At 47.4% G+C, this 26,100-nt stretch overlaps 1 protein-coding gene across 2 annotated transcripts; it reads left to right on the top strand.

Annotated features, from left to right (window-relative positions):
- Positions 1 to 1,205: 1,205 nt before the first annotated feature.
- Positions 1,206 to 15,017, top strand: SAP30L (SAP30 like). 2 transcript variants are annotated; one of them, XM_025434407.3, is made up of 5 exons: positions 1,206 to 1,551; positions 5,597 to 5,719; positions 7,928 to 8,026; positions 8,681 to 8,728; positions 9,765 to 15,017. In XM_025434407.3, the coding sequence occupies exons 1-5, from the start codon at positions 1,354 to 1,356 to the stop codon at positions 9,891 to 9,893; spliced, it is 597 nt and encodes a 198-aa protein (XP_025290192.1). In that variant the 5' UTR covers positions 1,206 to 1,353; the 3' UTR covers positions 9,894 to 15,017. The 2 variants fall into 2 exon arrangements, with proteins under 2 accessions (XP_025290192.1, XP_025290193.1); XM_025434408.3 differs by lacking the exon at positions 8,681 to 8,728.
- The last annotated feature ends 11,083 nt before the right edge of the window (positions 15,018 to 26,100 follow it).

Raw genomic sequence — 26,100 nt, 5'->3', positions numbered from 1 at the left:
CCTCATCCTCCCCGCCCCGACCTCTTCCTCGGGTCCCCGGCGGTTCCTCGAGCCCACCCCGCAGACCTCCCCCCGCCTCCGACTCTTCCCGGCCGAGGGGTCTCCCAAGCGCCCCGGGGGCCCCTGCCTCCCTGCCTCCCTCCCTCCCGCTCCCCGCGCGGCCCGGGTCTCCGCCCCCCTCGGCATCCGACTGCCTCGCAACACCCGCCGTCAGACCCCATCATCTCCTCTGCAAGCCCTTCCCCGCGTCTGCGCCCGGCTGCCCGTCGCTCAGCCCTTGCCGCCGCGTCCCCCGACCCGGGCCGCGGCCCCCGCGTTCTCCCCGCGCGTCCTTCCCAGGACAGAACCCCCAGCCGCGCCGGTCCCCCTCAGATGCCCCTCCGCGCCCCGCCCGCGCAGTACTGTACGCCGCCGAGCGTGCTCCTCTGTCCTGGAGTCTGGCCCTCCGTCCAGTCAGGCCCCGGCTCACCATCCCTCCCCCGGCCTGAAAGTCAGCGGCCGCTTCCCCGCCCGCACCCGGGCAACTCTTCCCTCTCGCACTTTCTCTACTTTGAACCCATCCCAGCAGAGTCCAGGAAGTAGCCAGGCGCCGGGGACTGGCGGCGGAGGCGCCCAATGGGGCGCGCCAGCGGCGGCGGCGGCCCCGCCCAGAGGGTGAGCACGGCCAATGGGCGCGCGGAGGCGGGACTTCCGCTGTCCCGCGGAGGGCGGGGGAGCGAACTGTTGTGGTGCGGCGCGTCGGGCGGGCGGCGGCTGGGCGGCCCAGGGGCTGCCGCGGGACTCGGGGCGCAGCCGAGCGGCTGCAGGGGTGGGGCGAGCCGGACGCGCCCCGGGGCCCGGGCGCCGCGGGTTCGAGGCCGGGCCCGGCGCGGGAGGCCGCGCCGCCCCGGGGGAGCTGCCCGGCGGTGAGTTTGCCCCGCAGCCGAAAGAAGGCGGGAGCCGGCGGGGGCCCTCGGAACCCCCTGGCGAGCCGGGCCCGGAGTCCCCGGGGAGCGGCTGCTTCCTGGGGCGCCTTCCCGGACGCCCCCGCCGAACGGCAGCGGTTCCGGGCCCCCGGCGGCAGGCGCCTCCGGGTGACCCCCGGCGGGGCCCTGCGAGCCGCGGCAGCCGACCCCGGGGCCTCGAGCGGGGAGGAAGGGGCTTCCCCGAGGCGCGGGGCCGGCGGCCGGAGGAGCGCGAGCGCGGCGGAGCGGAGCCGGGCCTCCCCGGCGCGGGGCAGGGCAGCGCCGCGTCTGCGGACGGACTCCGGGACCCTCGGGCGCGGGGGCCTGGGCGACCTGCCCCGCGGGGCGCGCGGCCGCGGAGTGGCCTGCCGGGGACCCCCCCGCAGAGGGGCCGGCCCGGGGCGGGGAGATGAACGGCTTCAGCACGGAGGAGGACAGCCGCGAAGGGCCCCCCGCCGCCCCCGCCGCCGCCCCGGGCTACGGCCAGAGCTGCTGCCTCATCGAGGACGGCGAGCGCTGCGTCCGGCCCGCGGGCAACGCCTCCTTCAGCAAGAGGGTCCAGAAGAGCATCTCGCAGAAGAAACTCAAGCTGGACATCGACAAGAGCGTGAGTCCGCCCCCGCCCCCGCCCCCGCCGGGCCCCCGCCGGGCCCCCGCGCGCCGCCCCCCTCGGCCGCCGTCCCCGGCTGCGGGCCGGACCCCCGGGGCCCTCCCCGCCCTGGGCCTCGCCGCCCTTTATCTGCAAACTGGGGAGTTGCACTCGGGATTTCAAAGGCCGCTTCAGCTCTGGCAGGCTCGGACTGGGATCCTGCCCAAATCCGGGAGGCTGGGGTCCGGGGGGGAGCGGGGGGCGGCGGTGTTCCGAGGACCTTTCCTGCCTGGGAAGGTCTGACGGCAGTTGAGGGCTTGCGGTATTGGTTTTGATACTGGGGCAGGGAGACCTGGGTTAATCCTGTTGGCCCACGAAGCTGCAAGTGTTGGGGAGGGGCGATGAAGGGACCCGGCTCTTCAACTGCTCTCTCCTCGGAACCCTGTGATCGCTTCAGAAAAGGAAAGGGGGCAGTTACTTCCCCCCACCCCACCGCCTCAAGCCACCGCCTCGGCTTCTGCAGAGGGTCACCGAGCTCGCTGCTTGCTGCTTCGCATGCAGCTGCGGGGAAATGGGATTTTCAAGGATGTGGCGGAAATAAGGCCAAGACCAGGTCTTGGGAGGTGGCTGTCTGCAGTCCAAGTGACCAGGAGGAAGAAAATCCATTTTCTTACGGGTAGCTTCTTTAGAAAGGCAGTTGGAGAAGGGGCGTTACATTTGAATAGAATCGCCCTGTGTTTTGTGCCTAATTATAGGAAAACTTTTCCTGTGTGATTTCACCACTTCTAGTTAACAATTCTAAAGATGTGCCTATTGTCAACCAATTAAGAACTTTTTAGTTTGACATCTGTTGCTGCAAGCCTTAAGTGGCTGCCTTGTGATTAGGAATTGGAAATGAGTTAAGGGTGCCTTTAATATTCAGGTAGACCAGCTAAGAGCTCAGGTGGTTAATATCCAGTCTCCTTTAGGACCAAAATTCCACTGTTGGGGAAAATTAGAGATTGCTTGTTAAACTGAAAGGACACACACTTTTCTGCTTCGGATCTTAGAGTGGACACTGAGGCCTAGAGATAAGAAGTGACCAGGCCAAAGTCACACAGTGACTAAGAGGCTGGTTAATTTCTTAAACCCATTATCTGACTTTCTTCTGAACACTATGCATAAGCTTTGATTAGGTCTAAATAAATAAAAAATCTTACTGCCTCTTCTTTCAGGCTCTTCCCTCCCATTCCCCTCCTCCCCCGCCTTTCTTTTAAGGTAACAATCAATATATTTGCCACTCTTGAAAGATGCTGTTTTTTTAAAAGGCCGGGGGAGGGGGGGGGTTGTCAGTTAATGGCTTTCTTACTACAAATCTGTACCAATGAGTGAATGAAAGGAATTCAGAGAGCAAACAACTGGCTAGACACTAAGGAGGTCCAGATTAGGACATGTGTTGAAGTGAAATGCCTAATTCTAAGACAGCAGTGAATTTATCCTCTTGGAAACACTGCCTACCTTTTGTGTAGGTGGTTGGGAGCCTTTACTTGAACAGCTCATAATATTTTCCAGTCCTTAAAAAAAAAAGAAAGAAAGAAAAAGAAATTTCCAGTTCTTTTAAATTCTTGGATGCCATGACATCTGAACAACTGTGCTGCCACTCGGGGTCCATTTACCCAGTGACCCCACTGGAAAACCTGTGTTGAGCTATGTTGGTGGTTTCACACACAATGTCTAGGAGAGAGGCCGCATGAATGTGGCACTAGAGTTCCCCAAAAGTAATGTTTCTGGAGGAGTAGTGTTTCAAGGTGGAATCACTCACAATTTGTTTCAAGGTGGTGGTATAAAATCATTATTTCTGAAGGGGGATTCTACTTCATTCTCACAGGCTTGGGCAGGAATTCAATTCTAAGTAACTGCCGTGTCACAAGAATTTTAGCTGTTGCAGAAAGTGAAACAGAAAAGAAAAACACTGGGGCTTTTGCCACCACCCTCGTTCCTCCACCCCTAGCCCCCAAAGGCCACTGAGCTCTGAAATTTCTGAAAATCAGTACGTACTTGAAAATCATTAAGGAGAAATAATGACTATTTATCTTGTAAAAGGGCCTAGCAGAAAACCTTTTAAAATAATAGCACCAAAAATCCAACTCAGGCAAACTCATTTCATGTAGACATTGGCAGTGCTCTATGAGTTATTAATATATAACATGCAATCAAGCATTCCTCCAATTGACATATTTCTGCTTTATTCTGGAGAAAAATGGAAGTTGAGAATAGTATAAAGAAAATGTTGTGGTAGGAAAGGACATGCACAAGGGGTCAGAAGGCGTGGGTGACCTTGGCCAAGCTCACAACCCCATCTGTGTGGCTTCTGTTTATCTCTGTAGAAAATGAGATTGGGGCCAGTGGGGTTACACTGGTGATTCTAAGTTCTCTTCCATCCAGAATTCCATTATTCTAGTGTCCTGACCTAAAACCTCCTGGCCACAGCTTCAGGAAGCCCCCTTCGCTGTCTGTTCTACCAAGCATGCCACTGTGAATTTGAGGAGCTGCTTAATCTCCGGGCTTACATGTGGAACTGGCTAACGTGAGGGCCAGCTTCCCATCAGGAACAGAGAGTATGGTGTGCGTGTGCTTTCTTCCCTGCCAAAAGCATGTCCGGCGGTCTATACATCAACTAGGCGGGATTCATTGGGACGGTGACACAAGCTGTGTCTGAAAGTCCTGTGGCAGAGTTGACACTGGCAAAGCTACTTGACTCTGTAGCCATACGTAAGGGCAGCCTTTGCTGGCCTAAGCTGCTTTTGGACGGCAGGGGCTGCCTGTCCTGGTGCAAGTGCACTTAGAGAATACCTGCTGTCTGCAAGATACAGTCACAGTAGCAGCTTAAAAGTGCTCAGGACTCACCAATCCAACCACATGAAAGTGGTGATTCATCTGACTAAAAAGCAAGTTTCATTATTTTCTCCATGAGAAGGCCTGAATTAATTGATGCTGGCTTCCTATCAGCTTATTTTTGTCTGTATAAATTTATAAGGAATAAATTCAAATTCAGAAGTCTCTCTAGAACATTTGTGTAGCATCTGTTCCAGTGTCAACAACCCCAAGTCATTTACACAGGGCTTCGTTTTGGTTAGGGTTCCGAGTGGCTCCTCCAGCCACCCCTAGTACTTACATTCTTAAATGAAAACATGTTCACCTCTTAGCTGCTGTTGCTGCCTTCACTTACTGTTATGCCTCTAGCCTGCATTAGAAAATCAGCAGTAGCATCCAACTTCTTTCATGTGGCTTCTGGGAGAATAAGAGTTTCTGCCTCCCTTTCCACTTCTCTTTGTGGGCCAGATGTGTGGTGATGCAAGAAGTATAATTCTGATACACAGAAATGAAGTTGTTTAGAGAGATGTCATCCTACAGTAGTAGCTGTTGTCAGTGGAAAAATCTGAAGTCCTGTCTACCATTACCACAGTCCCTTCTTTCCTCCTTCCTGGGACAGTGCCTTCCAGCCCATTGTAAATTCATAACTCCTACAGGTCACATCACTCCTTGCTTCAAAGGCCTTGGGGTACTCGGTTTTGTCTGAAAGAAAATCTGCGCTGTTCTCATACCCCGAAGCCCCAAATCTCCTAGTGCTCATGTATGGGCAGTTAGCTCCACCTCACCGACACCGTCTACCCTGGGCTGTCTCCGTCATGCCTTCTTGTCATCTCTATTTGAAACTAAGTCTTGGCCCTCTTCCCATCTGGAATGCTTCCTATCTACCTATGAATCCTCCTTTTCAGTCAGGAACCTCTACACTGACTATCCCAGCCATCTCTCCCTTGGCTGAGCCCCTACCACTTGTTGTCCCTAGCCTTTAAGGGGGTACTTAGATTATAAGTTCCTCCTGCCCAGTGTGTGATGATAGTGTTTGTATCCCTTTGTGGGCTTCTTGGTCTACACTCAACAGGAAACTTCTGGAAATCAGGGCCTACATGTTGTTCTTCCTTGTTTCTTCAATGCCTTGCAAAGGAGAGAAGCCCCGAAGTTCAAATGTTACCTGTTCCCATAGAATTGGCAAGCCTCACTCTAATTTGCTTCCCATCAGGTAAGGCACCTGTATATCTGCGACTTCCACAAAAATTTCATCCAGAGTGTACGAAATAAAAGGAAGAGGAAGACAAGTGACGATGGTGGAGATTCTCCTGAGCACGACACTGACATTCCTGAGGTAAAAGTCAAAAAAGTCCCCTGGCAAAAGCTGGAAGAGTGGATTCTAATGTGATTGTTACCTCTGACCTGGTCCACTTTGTGTATTAAGAAGTAATTTTGAGTCCTCTTTGTTTTGCTGTGGTTTATCTGAAAAGTGAATCATAGAATCATGGTAACATCGAATCTGAGAGCTGAAAACTTAGAAATCAGCTGGCCTCACTGCCCCATTGTTTTACAGACAGGCACAAAGGCCCAAGGTCACACAAACAGTTCCGGGCCTGTGGTCCAGTGCCCTTCCCACTAGGCCAGACTGCCTTTCTGCAGGAAGCCCCTGATGCATTCTTAACTATAACCACAATGTCAAGATGCTTAAAACTTTTTTTTTTTTTTCTGTTTCGAGTTGGAGACTAATTGGGGTTGGGGGAAGTTACTTACCCTCTGTTTTCTGGTCTGCAAAATGAAGGTGTACATTGTCAATTCACACCAGCTCTTCTCCCTGATCCAGACTTGTTCCCAAGGAGCCATTCCAAAGTCAGTTATAAGGGCCCAGGGTTTCTCAGCCCTGGCACTGTTGATATTTGGGGCCAGGGAAGTCTTTGTTGTGGGGACTGTCCTGTGCATTGTTGGATGTAAGCAGCATCCCTGGATTCTACCCTTTAGATTCCAGTCACCACAGTAGTGACAATAAAAAAAAAAATGCCCCCAGACATTAACAGATGTTCTTGGGGTAGGGGAGCAAAACCACCCCTTGCTGAGAAACGTTGCACTGGATGATGAGACCTAGGCTTCTTAAACCTTCAAGGGGCTAGTACCTATTGAGCAAGGCTACAGGAAAGAGTATTGCATTTTTTCGAAGTTTTCACTTAAGACTCAGAAGAAAACCTGTTTGTAATGTACATTGAATATTTGACACATGAATATTTCATAAGGCAACCGCCTGTTAGCACTCAGAGTGGAAACGACTGCGTAGGAATAGAAAGAGTAGGCGGGCCTTTGTCTGCAGATGTGGAGAAACCCTTTGAAAATATGGTCCTTTCCCTCTGCCCCTCCCTGTGTCCCTTTTTCCAGTATTGGTTTACAGTATTTTTCTATTGCCTTCAGCATTAGTATTATTATTTCATAAAGAAATGAATGTATTCAATTTCAGTGCTTTTTACCAAAAAAAGGGGGGGGAGGGTTTGAGGAATGTTTTGAAAAGAATGAAGGACTTTGGTCCCTCATATTGATCATTCATTTTGTTTTTAAGTGCTCTCCACCTGCCTGAAGCAAGAACATCTCTTTTAGAGGCAGGTAAAAGCAGCCCAACTTTCTGGGCCTTCAATACTTCGTGACTGTGCAGCTTTCCTCTCTTCCTGTGTTAGAAAACAAGGGGGGGTCCTTTCCCTCTGTTATCTGGTCATCTGCAGAAACCCCGACCTAACCTGCTGATTGGTTCACTTGCTACAGTAGCTTTTGAGTTTTCTCCGGAGAGTTGTTCAGGTTTCCAATACCTGAAGGCCGAGCATAGGGAAGAACCCTGAGAACATCAGTACTTCCCTCTGCCCTTCATCCCACCCCTCCTCCGTCTATCCACTACTAAGCTCTGGCCCATCCTCCTCCAGGCCGCCTGTGTGGGGTGATCTTTGCTCCCCATGCTTGGTGTCCCTGGCTAGTATCACCAGCCTCTGAAGCTCAACTCATTTCTGATCAGTGCTACAGCATCGTCGCCTCCACCCTCACCCCCCAACAGCCTCCCCTCTAAACCGCCACTTGATCCACTTTCCTGGAACATCACCCCCTACCACCTGTGGTCACTCCTTCCACTTTTCAAGACCTGTTACCCTCCAGTCTCACCGTTTAAACCTATCGCGATTGCCTATGACCTCTGAGTCTGTCTCTTCATCTCCTGGCTTTCTGTGCTCATGGTCTTCTCTCTCATCCCCTAGTCTGGCCCTGTTCTCTCTGTCTCTCTAAACCCTGCTCTCCTGCTCTCCTTAGCTTAAGCTTCACCACCTCCAGGAGCCTCCCGGAACCACCCCTCCCCAGCCAGAATTCTTTTTCCATTGTTTTTTGTTTTTGTTTTTTGTCCTCCCAGCCAGTTCTCAGTCCTCAGTGGATCATTTCTAAGACATCTCTGTAGTCTTCTTCAACCCCTATCCCTCCTAGTATAGTGCTGGGCACATAGTGCGTTCTGGGTGAGTCGTGACTAGTCAGATGATAGATAATGCATTTCTCTTCTTCTCTCTAGGTTGATCTGTTCCAGCTGCAGGTGAACACTCTACGGCGTTATAAACGACACTACAAATTGCAGACCAGACCAGGCTTCAATAAGGCCCAGTTAGCAGAAGTAGGTAGACAAATTGCACTGTAAAAAGCAATAGCCAGCTTTATGCTTCTGATGGTGACCTTAGTTTTCCCTACTGTGACGTGTGTCTGTAATACCCTCTGTAGCTCAGAAGCAACTTCCTGTTCCCTCTCTTATATAGTCTAGAGTCCCACAGCTTTAGACCTGGAAAGGCCCTATTTCTGTAAAATAAACCATGGCACCTAGAGAAGAAAGGACTTGCTTAAAATCACACAGCAAATTAGTAGCAGAATTGAACCTGGAATCTCTGGACGCCTGATTCTAAGTCCTGAGTGTTGCGCGTGTGTTTGAATCTTGTTTTGTAAGACTATATAGATATGGTCCTTCCTGCACATTGGGTGTGTCAGATTAATTACCCCAAAACCTTTGCTCATGTTCTGTGGGAGCTACTCTTTTTTAGTTTTCCCTTTGATTATTTCTTCTCTGATACTGGCAATGGCAGTAAGTATTATAATGAATAGAACCCAAGAAATTTTTCTCCTACCTGAGCTCTTAATACAATTTGGAGGAGGGAGAAATACTCTATTGGCTCTTGTTTGAATATACTGACAGCCTAGCTTGATACTTCTGTCCTGTTGGCATTTGTGCAGGCTCCGTCTTATCCCTCTTCTTAATGTGCTTTTCTGCCTGTTGTAGAAAATCTGGAAAATGGAAAAAAGAAAAATACAATGCTACCATCCAGAGGTAACCACTCTAGAGTGCTAGTTCTCTCTCATTATCTGTCCCAGCCCCCACAGTACATTCAGAAATTTCCTGAAAGGTTGACAGCCCCATCGGTTTTCTTTTTTTTTTTTTTTTTAGGAGTTTCTTGCTGATCCATCATTTTTCTTAAACTTCCTTCATCAGCATCTAGATAAAACATAGATAGGGGTGCACAGCTCTTTCCTGCTTTAATGTAACATTACCCACTTGCCAGCATTCACCCTGATGAAAGGGACCGGATGAGGTAGGGCAAAAAGAGACCTGCATTCTCAGGACTTGTAAAATAAAGCCAAGCGTCAGGAGTATATAGTAAATGATGACTTATTCTTCAAATGTGATGTGTCTTTTTTTTTTTAAGATTTTATTTATTTATTCATGAGAGACACAGAGGGAGACAGAGAGAGGCAGAGACACAGGCAGAGGGAGAAGCAGACCCCATGCAGGGAGCCTGACATGGGACTCGATCCCGGGTCTCTAGGATCACACCCTGGGCTGAAGGCAGCGCTAAACCGCTGAGCCACCCAGGCTGCCCTGTGATGTGTCTTTCAAGAGGCAGTATGTACTATTTTAGATGAACTCTTGGGCCAAACACTTACATCTGTCCAATTGGCCATTCATTTGACACAATTTTAAAAAGACCTTTTTCTGCCCAGTTCCAGGGCCCGCGAGCTGGTGATGGTAGCCACTGACCAAGCAGAGAGCAGTCCCTACCTGTCCTCCATGGGGATGACCTTGAGATTATGCCGTGATAGACAGTTGGCAGCCACTGAAATAGAACTGCATCTTGGGAATGTTGTGGGCTCAAGTGCTGCTTTTGGAGGCCTGGAAATCAAATCACCCAACCCCTTGGGAAAGAAGGGCATTTTGAGTTCCACAGCACTGCAGGAAGTTCTGCAGTGATCATAATTCCCCTCTCTAGCTCTGGAAGCAAATTGCACTCCCTCCTTTGCATAGTTCAGAATTTGTGGCCCTGACTTAGGCATGCTTTAACTGACTTTGGTTTTTTTCCCCCACATAGACTGTCAGCCGACACTTCAGGAACATACCTGTGAATGAAAAAGAGACGCTTGCCTACTTCATCTACATGGTGAAGAGTAACAAGAGTAGACTGGACCAGAAATCGGAGGGTGGCAAACAGCTTGAGTGACGATGAAGCACATCAAGGAATGAAGTGTAATGCTGAACACACAGGTGACATCTGCTACGTTTAAGCCCATTAAGACTGTTAAATTTTATTGTAAATAAAAAAGTTTGAATGATGAATACTGTAAATCTTTTTGGTCAGGAGAATTATATTCTCATGATGCAGCATGTGTATACAAAGACTTTCCTTTAAGGCAACTACCAGACTGAAAAAAGATCACGAAGAGATTTAAAAACTATGTATTGCAGCATTCAACAAAGCATCAAGTCAATTCTACTGGAAATGTGGGATAGAAAATATTTTGATACTCACCTTGTAAAACCACTCTGCCTTGTGTGAGATGTAGCCCTGGAATAGCAGTGGGGTGCAGCTAACTGCAGGAGCCTGAGTAGACACAAGTCTGCTAGGAACAGACAAGCCCTGCTTTGTTGTAAACTTTGTCGTTGATCAGCAAATGAGTTTGACAGCAGTCCCCTTCACTGGCCCTGTGCCTGGCACACAGTAGGCACACACTCAGTATTTGTTGGCTAATTGCACTGGCCCTGTACCATCTGCTTCACACCTCTAGTTAATGAGCCCTCTGCCATTTCTGTTGCTCACCACTTAATTTCTAGAGTGTGGAGGAAACCCTGATGCATCAACAGGTTTCTCATCAGAAGAGGATTTGAGGGCAGTTGCATATACCAAGCTATGTTCGTAAAGGTTCCAGAAACACTGGTACAGGGACCCTCACAGGAGATGCAGCCCTTTGCACATCACTCTGGGCTTTACTTTGGTGGGGAGAGTTAGGAATTGTGACTTTAGTCACCCTCCCAGGCCATAAATGCTTTGACAAATGGAGATACTTAGTTATTTGGGACTCATGTTTTCAGAAATACTAATCCTTAGTTCACAACCACCAAGAAAGCTGCCAAGGATCATGTGATTCCTGCTCAGAAGTCCAGTTCTGGGATAAAAAGTCTGACTGGCCTTTACTGCCTGGGCTTGGGGTCAACAGCAAGTCATGGGTTTGAGTAACAATGGTCAGTGCTATCTGATATTCATTTTTGTGATCAATTTGCCTCCCTTTTAAGGGGGAAAGATTGCTGAAACAAATTTTTAAAAATATGAATAATTACCTGATTTTTTTTTAATGTTCAGAAACTCAGATTCCTTTATCTATGTCAGAGCCAAAGTCTCCTTTGAAAACAAAGCTTTATATCCAAAAATATGCTTTTGCAAAAGTTTCTAATCAGTGTGGTAGGGGACAAAGGTTGTGAATAGGGGGTGGGAGAAAAGAGAAGAAAAGGACTTGGATTCTAATTTCTGACCATCTTGACATGTATTGTGGTCAAAAGTATCATTTTCTTACTCAGTTTTAATTGTGAGTGCTTTTTCTTAAGCCTTAAATTATAAAAGGAGCCGTGGATGGCCTGACCCGGCAGAGAGTTTAAGTGTCTCAAATGGCTCACTCTGAGCATCAGCACAGAGAAGTCAGAACAAAACCCCTACTAAGCTCACTGCCCGAAGGCTCAGTCCTGTGGGGCAGAGAACCGTGCCGACTGGGGACAGGCCACCCCTCTCACTAAAATGCAGTGTGTTCCATTGCAGCAAAGTGTTCACCAGTGTTCAAAATGCATGTCTAGCAGATTGCAGCCTTTTAAAATATGTATACATGAATGTACATAGAACATACTCTAGATTAAGACAGGATCTTATTTTAATACACCCAGCTATGGATAGCACATCAAGGTGCCCATGAAGTGTTTTTAGCCATTTCAAGTTGAGTCTGTAGAGATTGGTTGAAGGATGTTGATGTGCAGACATCAAGAAGGCTCTAAGGTATGTTGCTTACAAAGATTCTTCTCCTGAGAGACTTAGAAAGTCTTGAAGGCACCAAGCCCCACTTTGTCAAGGGGAATGTTTTCTCATCAGTTTGGTGGGGGTAGGGGGGGCTCAGATGATGGCGACAGGTTAAAGCATTGGTAGTCTGCTCTCTGGAAATGTCCACCTCTTACTAAGAAAATGTATCTTTCTGATGTTTAAGCGAGAACTGCCGATGTGTAGGTCATGTCACTATTTCTTTAACAGCAAATTTGTTTCCCAGTGGAGAGAGACAGCAGTATATTTTTGTACAGGAAGCTGTGGTGTTAGGATCCATCTGTTCACGTGTGTCTGTAAATACTTTTGTTCCAATGTGAAGCCTGGGGAAACGTTCACCTTCAGCCAGATGCTGTGCACACTTGAGTCCCCTGCCACCTTTCCTCAAAAGAGAGATACTTTTAGAAAATGGAGGTTGTGGGTATGTTTTCAACCTTTGAAAACATGTCAGAGAGAAAAGACAAAACTATGTGAACTTAATGATTTTCTTGTGTGCGGAGATCTGTTCTTTCATCAAACCACTAAGCCACTTGCCTTAGCCTCTTCTGCGATTTCCCATGGCTTAACCTGTGGGCAGAAGACTTCTGCCGATTAGTAATGGCTGGGCCCTCTGAAGCAGTGGAGTCTGGGGAAAGCAGTGTTCATCTTGGCTGCCTACATTTTTATACACCTGCCAAGGACTCTTTGCGCTTCTCTCCACCTGTAATGTTGCAACATTGCCTTCTCTCCTCTTGGTGCTCCTGGGCAAAACTGGAATATGAAATCCAGAGCTGACATTGTCTTCTTAAAGAGGACGGTTCCTGCCTCGGTCCAGCCTGGTATGACTCTCTCATATGCCCTGCAGGTTGTCACATGGAAATGTCAGTATCCTGCCACTCGTGTTACTTCGATTTAGGGTTTTAAAAAAACAAATGGACAGACTTCTTATTTCAACAAACAAACTCTTAGGTTGGCAACAGCATGCGAAAAAGCTCATAGCCGAATCCCATGGAAGACTGAAACCAAAGGCTTCGAGATTGGCATCGTAAAATGACAAGGAATTTCACTTATGTGTTAGAGCCGCCAAGTTGTCCAATGTTCCTGTCACAGCTAAATAGTCACTGCTTGCCTTCCAGAGAACAGATATTAATAATTGTTTGCAGCTGGAATGTTGCATCTAACCTCGGCATTTCAGCTGCTTGTTTTGTGGGAACTTTGTGGCTAATATCCCACAGGACAGCTGCCTGGTGGAAGGGAGAAAGTAGGAGAGGGGACTTCCTCAGGGGGACCTTGTCTGTTGAAATAGGCTGTCCAGACCGTGGGTCCTAGAGAAGTTGCTTCATGGAAGTCACCTGAAGGCTCTCAGTTGTTATAATGGTGAGATCCCAAAGTTGGGAAAGGGTCTTTAAGTCATCAGTCCAGTCTCCCCACAGGTGCTGACATCTGCCTACAACTGTCCCACCCAGGGTTTGAGCAGTCTGGGCTTAAACACCTCTGAGGACAGGGAACTCACTACCTCCTGGGAAGCCTGCTCTATCTCTATAAACCTCTGGCTTTTCTGTGTTCTCTGTCACTTCCATCTTAATCTCTGCCCAGTGGGGGCCATATGGAACAGGTTGTTCATCTTGGCCAAGGACCTAATTGCTGGCACTGTACCAGGGCAGAGCAGTTGTCTTTTGGAAAGGAGCAGCTAGCAGTTAGATACTTTGGTGCCCTGACTGTCCTTCCCCCTCAGCACAGGTCCTTTTAGTTCCCTGTTGAAGGAGGTTGCAGAAACCTCATCAGCCTAGTTCTCCTCCCATGTTCTTGCTGAAGCAGTTTTAGGGGGTGATGGGGAGGAGATGCTGTCATCCTGATAAAAAATAATAACCTAAGAAGGAATGGGGCACTAATTTCATGCCTGCCCCACAAAAACTGATGCTCACATCACTTAGGAAAAGTTTTAGCTAGAAGATTGTAAAATATTGCTCTGTGTGGAGTTTAAAGGTTTCGTGGCTTCTGAGGGCTTATACCTTAAGATTTCTGCAAGTACTTCCCACATTGTTTTTATCGAGAAAATAAAGCTTAGGACCTTGGAGGAGAGGCATACCACAGGCCTCTGTGTCTGAGTAGACATATATGTTCAAGCTAGAAAGTCCTGTGAGGTTGCTCTTGCCCCATCACTCATTTTAAAGACAGGAGACTAAAATTCAGAATTTGTCTGAGTCACGTGGCACTGTCTGGATTAACCTCTGGTCCTCCTGACCTATCCAGAGCTCTTCTCACTCTGACAGGCACATGTATGGAATCCTGTCTAAAGCAAGCTGCCTGCAGATTCTTGAGACCTTGCCACTGAGCACAGAGGTTCCTGAGGCCATCCTGGCTCCCAGGGGCTGTGAACCCACCTGCTGAACTCCAGGCTGTGTGAAATGATTAGGAAAGGAGTCCACTGAGTTTCACCAAATGAACATGAGGGGAGAACAGAACTAGTTTATGATTTAAGACCAGGGTTCTAAAGTCCTGGCAGGAATCGTAGTGTTGTCCTAGAATCTCAATTCTCACAAGATGGGCTTGCTCTGAGATCTGTTGGTCAGACTTCTGCCTTTCAGGTGGTGTTTTGGGGTTGTGTCACTCAGCTGGCCCCCACGCAGACAGACACAGCTCTGAGGCCCTGTGATTCATGGCCTCCCAGTCCCTGTTACTGGGCTAGAAGGACAAGTAAGCCCAAGGCCATGGCCTGGGAAGCATGGTGCTTTGGGTGCCTTTTTATTCCCTTCACTTTTTACAGACTGTTTCCAAGTTCAAGGTTAGGAAGGGTAAAGTTGATCCAGCGTTTTGTGGTGGAGTCTAGTCTGGGGCAAGGTGGGACCTCTTCTTAAGGTAGAAATGTCTACAATCAGTTATTTCATCTGGCTTGCATCCTAAACCACGGACCCTTCGGTTTTTCTCACTCAATGAACACATGTTCGCCAGTAACGGAAGGTTGTACGGGACCCCGGTTTCACGTGTCTGCTATCCGTTATGCCCATCAGAATGTTTTTGGGGTGTGGGTTTGTTTTCCATTTTGTAACTGCCTTATCAAAAAGCAAGTGCCCTTCCATTCCAGGCCTCCTCATACTGTATTGTTTCCTGCCAAATTCGGGGGATCATTTGTATTTTAATTTTGTAATCTATGGCTCTGTACTGTTGAAAGGCTCTCAATCCTGTGGGGTCTCCTTAGTATGTATGTGATTTTTCATGTTTGCAATATCACACAGATGGGACGGCCCGACTTTCGCTCTTAATAAATGATCTGAATGAGTAACGAGATACACATTCTCTTTTTCTCCTTGAACGGCCGGCCACATGGAATTCAGATGCTTTCTCTTCTGTATTTGGCCCCTGGCTGTGTAGTACAGTCATTGGTGACAGCGGTCTTTCCTCCGGGCTCTCAGGACTAGCTCCCACATTCCCCCTTCCAATCCTAGGGCACATCAAGTAAGTTCAAATCACAGAAGTTGACTCCTGCCCTCCCACTCACTCCTACTGAACGAGACGATGAATCTGATGGCCAGAGGCTGGAGCCTGAATGCCACATAGCATCCTAGATACCCTGAGCAAAAAGCTTTCCTCTGGCTCTGCAATTATCCATCTATAAAGTGAGAAGCCTCCACTGGCTGGAGGACTGCAAGCCACAATCCCTGCAGGGGGCCACTGGAGAACTAGGGTCCCTCCTGAGGGCAGCCGCTACTCAGCCCCAGCCTATTGTTGCCTTGTGGGGATGCTAGCCCTGAGTGGCCACTTCTCGAAATTTCACAAGAGGAGCTGGCAGTCTAGACCTTTATACAAATATCCCAGTGTTTAAACGGCTCAAAAACATCCTTCACGGACTGTGGACTGGTGTGTCTTCACCTACGGTAGAGGCTTGCTATTTAGAGTCGGTTCATCATCTGAATGCTTGTTAGAAATGCAGACTCTGCCCCCCTTGCCTGCCAGCTGCCTACTGAATCAGGTCTGTGTTTTAGCGAAGTCCGCAGGCCAGTCACTACATGCTCACGATGGGACTACCTGACTGCGTTTTACTGGTGGAGGTCCCTGAGGCTGCATGGATGAAGCCCCTTGCCCAGCCACGCCTCAGACTGGGGTCTTTCATCTCACATGTGTCGTTAGTGACCCTTCAGCACAGTTCTGTCCTCAGCAGAGTGGAAGGGAAGAAATGCAATAAATGTTTGTCTTCATCTTATTGGTTAACTAGAAGGAATGGATGCTAGCTCTAAAATTTTAAGTGGCATTGAAATTGCCAGTGCAGTTCCTCTCCTCGCCACTCCACCCATAGTCCACTTCCTCCTGTGGAGGGTGACTTCTCAGGAGGCATTTTTGGAGGCAAAGAGGATGGGGAGTCTTGGGTATCCCTCGGAGCCCACAGGGTTGGTGATGGATTGCTGCTGAAGGATGCAGTCATTTAGATGACCCCTGAGGTGATTTCCTTCAGGAAGCGAAGTTGTAATTTTCATACCATGTTGTCTCTCCGTGTGAGTGTACCATAGTTCCCTCCATCCCTCCACCTGCTGCCCTCCATTTCTTCCACAGAGAAGGGGCTGCCCCCTGTCCTCTAACCCCCCATACACAGAACCTCAAAGAGGTGCTTTGTCCCCAGACTTCCCCCACACTGGCTGACCTCTGCTAGAGTCGGTCTCCTGTGAGGATCCAGAGACTTGGGTTATGATGGGAGATGAACCCACATCTTTACAGAAGTTTCACCAGTAACCTGACACCCCTTTTACTTTTTTTTTTTTTTTTAAGATTTATTTTCATGAGAGACACACAGAGAGAGGCAGAGACATAGGCAGAGGGAGAAGCCGGCTCCTTACAGGGAGCCTGATGTGGGACTCAGTCCCAGGATCCCAGGATCATGCCCTAAGCCGAAGGCAGACAACCGCTGAGCCACCCAGGTGCGTGACACCCCTTTCTCAAAATAGACCTTTAGAATAATACCAAATCATCCGAAGTACAGTGTTTTTGACAGTGTGGCACTCGCCACCTCCCACCCGCATCAGAATCCCCTGAGAATGCTGTGTACGATGCCATTCCTGGGCCTCCATCCCAGATTCTCAGAACAAAAAGCTCAGGGGCCTAATTCCAAGAATGTGAATTTTTTAAATTTCCCCAAGTAAGACTTAAGCTCAATAAAGTTAAGAAGAATCTGGTCCAGAGGTTTCCCAGTCCAGCAGCTTTAGCCTCATCGGGACTACTTGCTCAGAGTTCCCAGTGAGACCTAGTTAATGAGAATCTCCTCAATCTTCCTGGGGTCCAGGAAACTGTTTTTACAAAATCTCCCAGAGCATTTGTATGCACATCCAGGTTTTTAGGAACCACTGAATTCAACCCTCCAAGGCCCAGGGACAGAAAGTAGCTGTGTTCCACCTGGAACAGCTCCGAAGTGTCAGAGCCTGAGCAAATATGGTGACATGCACAGCCACAGAGGCTCTTTTAGGAGGAATCATTGCCATGGATAGTCTTCAGTCTGGATAAAACCAGAATGAAAATGGCCCACAGCTCTAGCACTCTGCCCAGCATGTAGGACAACACTATAAATGTCTGCAGTTGAATCTTCCATGAACTTAACAGTCTTTTAGTTTATAAGGATCTTTCCTGTCTAGAAACAATAATATTAGCTGCCAAGTGCAGCGTGCACACCAGACAACATGCTACTAGTTTTACATGCATTGATTCATTTAATCTCATTACAATTATATAAAATAGGGACTGTTGTTAACTCCAGTTTATAGAGGTATAAATGCAGGCATAGAGAGGAGGAACTTTCCTGAGTAAAAAAGCTAGAGACACTCTTTGGATTGGATCCAAGGGTCATCTGGTCCTTAGGGATATGTCAACCTCACTGTCAGAGAACTCAGGCATGCCACACTTTGAAGCAGGAGAGCCACGGTCAGCCCTGACCCAAAGTGGATTTACTAAGTGGATTTACTAAACTTTAATGAGGGATTCCTAGAAGTCACTAAGACTCTAGTTAGGAAATTTAATAGGGTTTAATGGAGGTTAACAAGGTACATCCAACTTTCCAGCCAGGTTTTAACTTACCAGAGCTGAGCGGAGATTAACAGGCCCAGGAGGTGTAAAGGCACCTGTGTGATTTAATGGGGTTAATGAAACTGTCAGAGGTTGGCTGAGAGGGACAGAGCCAGAACACACCACTGCTAACAACTCAATCTGGTTGTGGTCAAGAGACATTAAACAGCTGAAGCCTGCCCTGTCCTGCTCTGGGCACCACAGAGGTAGCAAGTAAAAGAAGGCCACAACCAACAGGCCAGCTGTGGTTACTCCTGGTTGGTGGGACTTGGGGTTTTGTTTCTCCTTTGTGCCTGTTTGGTATCTAAATCGTTTATAATGGGTGTGAACATTTTCACCAAATCTATAAGATTGCAAAGCAATGTTTTAAGTGCCCTCAAAGCCCTTCTCCACATATATAGTGTTTAGGTTACATATTCCTCAAACCTGTAGAAAATTGGTAAAAACAACAAGAATACTACAATCTTAAATTGGGTAACACTTCACTTGAAAAGGGCTCTCACCCGTCGTCTCCGTGGGTTTTGTCACACACTACAAAATAGCCATATACAAGGTCACACTGGGCAGTGGGAGAGCCAAAGCAAATCCTCTCTTCTGCCTCCCAGATTGGCACAGTGTCTTCACTGAGCTCTTAACTCTGTGACAGGCCCAACATTTAAGCACTTTACATGCTTTATGACCATAGGAGCTGAGAACTATTTTATAGACAGGTTTAGAAAGGTGAAACAGTCAGACACCTGGGTGGCTCAGTGGCTGAGCGTCTGCCTCTGGCTCAGGTGGGATTGAATCCCACATCAGGCTCCCCGCAGGGAGCCTGCTTCTCCCTTTGCCTATGTCTCTGCCTGTCACTCTGATCGCTCATGAAAAAAATAAATAATCTTAAAAAAAGAAAAAGAAAATGGCTTGTCTAAGGCCATCAATAAGTGGGGGGGACGAGAATCAGACACAGGGCTATCTGACCCCGAAGCCCAATGTGCCCTGCTGCTCACTCACCCAATAAGCTACTATCTCATGGGAGCATTGTTCCCAACAGTGAAGAAGTGGAAACAATCTATGTGTCAAATAAAAGGGAACCAGTTTTAAAAGTATTATAAATATGTCTACATGTAAAATAATATAAAAGGACATTCATAGCAGTTTAGAAATGCTAGAAAACTATACTACATAGGTATATATGTATACATGTTATATGAACATGAATATATATGTGGATATGTGGACTTGCATATTGTGTATCTACATACTATATGTGTATATGAACAAGTATGTGCAAATATATACACACACATACACACACATCTTTATCTGCAACTAAGGCCATATCTGTAGGCATATCAAAACATCTATTTACCAGCTCCATGTATAGCCGTACTGTATCCGTATCTATATGAATCAGAGTAAAAGGGAAAGAGGAAGGAAAAAGCTTTCTGAAAAACCAAGAGAGCTTCCTGGAAGAAGAGGATCCTAAACAGACCCTTAAAAAAAAAAAAAATCAGAAGGTTTCACAGGAGCCAAGGATGAGGGGAAGTCCAGTCAGGAGCAAAAGACTTAGATGCCAGAGAAAGGAGCATGCATGGACTTTGGAGTCACTAAAACTGCTATTAATAAAAAACAAAACAAAACAACACCAGGGCACCAGGGTGGCTCAACTGGTTAAGCATCTACCTTCGGCTCAGCTTATGATTCCGGGGGCGTGGGATCAAGCCCCATATCAGGCTCCCTACTCAGCAGAGAACCTGCTTCTCCCTCTCCTCTGCTGCGCCCCCACACACACACCACTCGTGCTTTCTCACTGAGAAAATAATATAAAATAATAAAAATTAAAAACCACACCAAGCAATGGAATATGGCCAAAAAAAGTTTGAGTGTGCTGTGTGCCAGGTGTCTGAAGGAATCTGGAAAGGACTCTGTCCTCCAGGAGCTGGGAATTTCAGAGGAATTCGTTCTCAGACATGGACCGGAAGTAATCCTTCCACTGCTGAAATCCTCAGGTGTGCGAGGCAGCCTCAGCGCCCTGCACCAGCCCTCCTGATGAAGGAGCTGTGTGTAAAGGGCTCGTGCTGTCTTGGAGAAGCCAGTGAGGCTCAGCAAATGGAATGGGCTTAATTAAGCTAAAGCAGCTAATGAGAGAGACTTCCTGAAGGTTCATGACTACGAGGAAGATGCAACTGTGTGAAGGGACCAGCAGCAGCGGGAGGACCCCAGTGCCCGATCAGAACCCCCTGAGGATCCTGCTTAGGGGATGGGGAATGCAGGAGTGGACCAGGCTTCAGGGGGAAGCAGTGCCATCAGCGGGGCAGGGGTCTGACTCAGCCATGTCAACAAGCAACTGCCTGAAGGTGAAACTGTACCTAATGAAGCTTATGAACCTCAAAGAATGAGGAAGGAGCTACTGACAAAACCCCAGCCTGTCTAATGGGGTTTATCTCGACTAGACCAAGCTGGACTTCACTGAGCCAATTTAGACAGTTGCAAAGAGGCTCCACCATCTTCAACAGTAAGGATGTTTATTTCTGGTCGCTAATATCATTTTCAAATGTATACTATTTATGTTTCTAGTATATTTCTGAACTATGAAAAAGCGGTCAGGATGCCCTACCTGCAGAAACTGTAGCTATTATTTGTTAAACACCTACTCAGTGCTAGACACTGTGCTAGGGTCGTAAGCCTCACACAAATCTGCAGAGAAGCTATCATCATCCCTATTTTTCCAGTGGGGAAACTGAGACTCAGAGAAGTTAGACAGCTTTCCTAGAGTCTTATGGTGAGCTGGAATTTGAACCCATGTCAGTCGGACTCCTCTATGCACCACGCAGCCCCGACTACAGAGAGAAGTCGAATACTAGCATCGTGGTGGACATGGAGGGGCAGGAAAGCTCTTGGAAGAACTCAGGATCCCAGCAGTTTTGAGGGGGGTTAGTGCAGGGGAAACGCCCTCTGCATTCCGTCAGCCCAGCGCAGGAGTGACAGAAGGAGCTTGAGTTACCAAGAGAAGATTGTTTGGTTCCACGGCTCCTATCCAAAGAAAGGGAACAAAATGGGTGATGCATTTTAGACTTTACACAGACTTTACACAGTAGGGAAACACAGACCCCTGCTCCAAGGTGACTTTAGGGCAGACGGCCTCAGAGATCTTGGATTGCAAAACCCCAACATCCCTCAGGAGTTAGCCTCATGCCCAGGACTCCATCTCTGGTACTGGGTGGGTTCCCTCTCTGCTCCCCGGAGCTGCCAAAGGAAGTCAGAAAAAGTGTGCCCTGGGCTCTGGGGCCACTGGCCACCCCAGTCTGGAGTCCTTAACAGGTTTCTCCACACTGAACAGAGAGGAGGCTGTATGGCCACCAGGTGGCGCCCTCCCCCAGTGGCAGCCCCCCTCCCCCCTCCTCCCTCCTCCCCCCACCCCCAGAGGGGAAGGCTCAGGGGTATTTTCTCATGGGTGCTGTGTTTGGTGACTGCTTGGATTCCCACAGTAGTAAAATCCTAACAGCCAAGGCAGAAGGGGAGTGAGATCTCTAGCCTTACCCCCTCGTTCTACTGATGACAATGAGGTCCAGTGGGGACAAGGAAATGCCCGAGGTCACACGGCAGGCTAAAACCCCTTCTCTTGACCACTGACTGGGTCTGGTGCTTTTCCTGCACACTAAGACACCTCCCACACCCCACCAATGGGCTACCAGAATACTACCCTGAGCCAAGAGCCATATCTCAGGGGGGTGGGGGAAGCTATGTTCCTTTCCCCTTCCCTGCCATTCCCTGTTGCTTCCAGATCAGGCCCTGCAGCCCAGCCCCAACTACAACAGAGGCACTAAGGATAGCTCATGATTACCACTGCCTACCCTGGCTCAGCCTGAGAGCTTTCCAATCATCGTCTAATCATTACTGGACCATCACATCTCTGTGACCCACTCTGCTTTCCCATTTACAGAAGAGGGCTCTGGAGCTCAGAGAGGTGAAGAGATCTGTCCAAGACCACTCAGCTTATCCAACCAGCTCATCTGGTTTTGAGTACAGGCCTGGGGGTCAGTTCCAACCTCCCTGTTGACCTTGGCCTTATCTTTTGTGCTATAGTCTCTATCTCAAAACACTTTGAAAGACTTTTTCCCTTTTTAGCCTGACAAGAGTTCTGTGGATTGAGGAAAGGCATCATAGCCCATCTTAAAGATTAGAAAACTGGGACCCAAGATGAATGGCCCAAGGTCACTTGACTCATGGTAGGCTTGGATCTGGAACCCAGGGCTTTACTCACTGTGTGGAATACTCCAAAGGACCCTCCACACCTCACTGCCCAACTACAGCCCTGCTAATGTCTCCCAAACTCATGGAACTCAACAGCTCAAATTGCAGGTTCGGGAGACAGAAGAGTTGGGTCTGCATGCCAGCCCTTAGTTATGTGACTGTGAATAAGTTACCTACCCTTCATGGTTGTTAGGTAATTGAGCCCATAGATGTTGCATGCTGCTGCCTGGTACAGAGTAAGTGCTCAGTAAATGGTGGCTATTTATAGATATAATTAATTAAAGCACTGTGTTTAATATTCCTGCTACATGAGCCTTAAGATGTGCATTGTCCAATATGGTAGCCATTAGCCAAGTATGGTTATTGAATACTTGAAATGTGGTCCAAACTGAGAGGTGCTCTAAGTCTAAAACACACTCCTGAACTTGAAGCTGTAATATGGAAAAAGGAATGTAAAATATCTCATTAATGATCTTTATATTGCCCACAGGTTGAAATTACAGGTTAGACATACTGAATCAAATAAATACATTATGTACATAAGTAATTAATAAAATATATTGTTAAATTTAATTTCACCTGTTTCTCTTTACTTTTTTAACGCGACTCCTAAAAAAATTGTTATTACATACATGGCTTGCATTTGTGGCTTCTACAAATGCTATACTTCTACTATATACTGCTGCCTTACTTTCAGAAACTCCACTACTGCAGCCCACCTGCCCTGGTTTACCTGAATGATGTGGAATATAAGGGCTTTGAACCAGGAATCCACTCACTGGCTGAGGCCCCTTGGGCAAGTCACTGCAACTTCCTGTGCCCATTAGAAATACAGGTTTCAGGATCCCTGGGGGGCTCAGTGGCTTAGCGCCTGCCTTTGGCTCAGGGCATGATCCTGGAGTCCCGGGATCGGGTCCCACATCGGGCTTCCTGCATGGAGCCTGCTTCTCCCTCTGCCTGTGTCTCTGCCTCTCTCTGTATGTCTCTCATGAATGAATAAATAAAATCTTTTTTTGAAAAAGAGAGAAAAAAATACAGGTTTCACACACACACACCCCACCCCACTATCTGAAAGGAGAGCATTCCTATGACACATTTTGTAAGTCCAAATGGCAAAAGCAAAGAAGCAATTACCATTAATCTATATGGAAAAAAAAAGTGGGCATTCCCAGACCCCCCCAAAAAAAAAAAACTTTCTAGGCTTTCCTGGTACCTTAGGACACATTTTGCTAATGGATGCATAAAATAAATGGAGCTAGAGCACCGATGCTTACAGGCACAGTTCCAAGCTCTGGTAGCTTGATGCTGGGATGCTGAGAGGAGTTCCCAGGGAAGAAGCTTGGTGCGGCCACTCTGGCTGCTGGGGGGCATGCTGCGTCTTTAACACCTCACTGCAAAACAAACACTTAATGCTATTTTTGCTTTTTTCATAAAAGTGAAACTCCTCTTCTAATTTCTTTTGGTTAACAGAAAACAGGTACTAACATAGGTCTTTCATAAAGTGAAGTAGTAGACCACAAACTTCCGAAAAGTGGGGAAACTTCTATATCCTTACCCTTCTAAAACAAGAAAACAAACCAAAATAAATCCTCAATGCCTCACAGGCTGTTGTGGCAGTGAAATGAAATCGTAAAAATAAGGGCGCCTGGGTGGCTCAATTGATCAAGCATCTGCCTTCCGCTCAGTCCTGACCCCAGTGTCCTGGGATAGAGTCCCTGCTCAGCGGGGTGTCTGCTTCTCCCTCTCCCTTTTCCCTCCTCCTCCCCCTCACTCCTGCGCTCTCTGCCTCTCTCTCAAATAGATAAATAAAATCTTAAAAAAAAAAAAGAACTAAAAAAAAAATCATCAAAACATCTACCATGTTCAGTGCACTACTTTGCATGCCTCTTCTCATTCAGTCCTCACACAGCCCAGGAAGGTGTGGCCGTGGTCTCTCCCAATTTGTAGGTGAGGACACGAGGTTCAGAAATATTCGGTAACTTGGACAGACTCTTGTAACTTCAGTAACTTGGCCGCTGTATTGTTCTATATCCTGTGCTAGAAGTCAAAATTAAACACAGGGGGGAAAGCATACAATTCCCCGCGGTAACCTTGAGCAAGTCCCTCTGCTCCGTGGGCCTCAGTTTCCCCTTCCTGTAAAATGAGGGAAATGTTTGGATGGTGGGTAAGGATCTTTGAGGTCCCAGTGTTATGGGGTGCTTCGAACATTTCAGTGAAAATAGGACTTCTGGAACTCTTTGAAAGTCCGATGACTACCATTGTCCATTCTGTGGGGATAAATGTGCATTTCTGTTTGTTTTAATAACATTTGTAGGAGCTTTATATAGTGTCTATGTCTGCTTACATTAGACGCTGTGTATTATAGTTAAGAGTCTTTCACTATTTCCCATATAAACCTTATTTTTTATGGGTTTGGGAGAGCTCAGCTGTAAAAACTCTCTTGGCAGAAAAAAAAATTTTTTTTTCAGACAAATTAGGTTTAAATCAGGAGGCTGGTTTCAGACACTTCAGACCCTGCATATTTTTTCTTCCTAGTCACTTTTCATTTAAAAATGAGATTGGCTGATTTCTTGGTTTCATTTCTTTTATGGGGATTTAGCACGACCATAAGCTTAACTGTTAGCTGCATGAAGAGAATGGATCCAGAGCCTTTTCCAAGGGACTCCAGGGCCTGAAGCCTGCAGACTGGCCTTCTAATCCTAGCTCAGTCTTCCATTAGCTGTGTGACCCTGAGCTGGTCATTTCACCTCTCTGGGTGGGGGACAAAAACATGCTTAGAGAAGTGAAGTTCCAAGGAAAAATGAGTGCACTCTACAAATATCAGAGGCCAGGAGAGAGAATAACATGGTGTTTTCACCAGCAGAGAGTAGATAATCAGAGTCAGGGTGTTACAGTCAGGAGAGAACCCAGAGGTTGAGAAACCTGCTGCATTCCTCACATTATAGATGGGGTCCACTCTGACCCACAGAGGAAGAGTGTTACCAGTGAAGGCTGGAGTTAGAATCCAGATTCTGTCCCCAAACCCTTTCTTTCTTTGTCTACCTTATGTCGGGGGCCAAGAAAGATCTGACTAAAGAGGCTGTATTTGTATGAACACACACACACACACACACAACCTGGAGGTGTTTGAGACGTGGGGAAAAGCCAGGTCTCTGAGGCAGCCAGAGCTGCCCTTTGATCCAAGCCAACCCACCTTTTACTGCCCTATGACCTTGAACAATGTCCTTCACCTCTCCGAGCTGGCTGCCTCAGTTTTAACCTCGTGCAATCTTCATGAGGCATAAATGAAATAATGCATGCTAAGGGCCTAATTTCCTCTACAAATTTTAGTTGTTGCTCTGATTATTTCATGCACTAATAGGTTTTCAACATTAGAAAAGAAAAAAATAAATAGATGTAAGAAAAAATTATATTTACTGCATGGAAGGAATAAGAAAACTCTTCACAAGTATTTACTATTGTATGTGAATGAGTGGTGATTATTAGGATTCTTTTTTATTTGTTACATTTATACCCGCAGTGCCTAGCACCAGGTGGGTGCTCAATTAATGTATGTTGAGTAAAGTGTACAAAAAATACACCAGCCACTGAAGAAGTCAGAAAAAAAACTGCAGCATAATTTTTTGTTGTTGTAAAAATAATACTAATTGTTTTAAAACGTAGAAAAATATAGCTAAGCAGAAGGAAAAGTCAAAATCATCCCTTTTCCCCAAACTCAGAGGTGGAGGTATAAATGTTTTGATGTACATTCTCCCACTTTTTCTCCTTGAATGCTATTTAGCTAGTTTTACATAAAGCAGGTCTCAATAAACAGTCTTTAGCAACCTGGGAGGTTTTGTTTTGTTTTGTTTTGTTTCCTCTCCACTTAATATATCATGCACAATCTCCGTGTCCATTCCCATACCTTTTCTAGGGGCTGTGTGGTAACCCACCGTACTGATGGATTTATTTAGCCAGTTCTGTAATTATAACACGTTGGGGTATTTTGTGTTTTTCACTCTTCAGTAGAATAGTCCCTGTTGTTAAAACTTTGTAACATCAGGGAGGATTCCCTTGCAATAAATTCCTGGAATTTACTTTTAAGTTGGTG

Source organism: Canis lupus, chromosome 4, assembly GCF_003254725.2.
Source record: "Canis lupus dingo isolate Sandy chromosome 4, ASM325472v2, whole genome shotgun sequence".
Classification (NCBI taxonomy): Eukaryota; Metazoa; Chordata; class Mammalia; order Carnivora; family Canidae; genus Canis; species Canis lupus.
Note: the sequence above shows the minus strand (reverse complement) of the source record. Positions and strands in the feature narration are given on the sequence as shown.

Excerpts from the sequence above, each read along its gene's own strand:
- SAP30L (XM_025434407.3), top strand. The coding sequence starts at position 1,354 with ATGAACGGCTTCAGCACGGAGGAGGACAGCCGCGAAGGGCCCCCCGCC. Across the intron at positions 5,720-7,927 it reads ACGACACTGACATTCCTGAG|GTTGATCTGTTCCAGCTGCA; the intron begins GTAAAAGTCAAA and ends TCTTCTCTCTAG. Across the intron at positions 8,027-8,680 it reads ATAAGGCCCAGTTAGCAGAA|AAAATCTGGAAAATGGAAAA; the intron begins GTAGGTAGACAA and ends TGCCTGTTGTAG.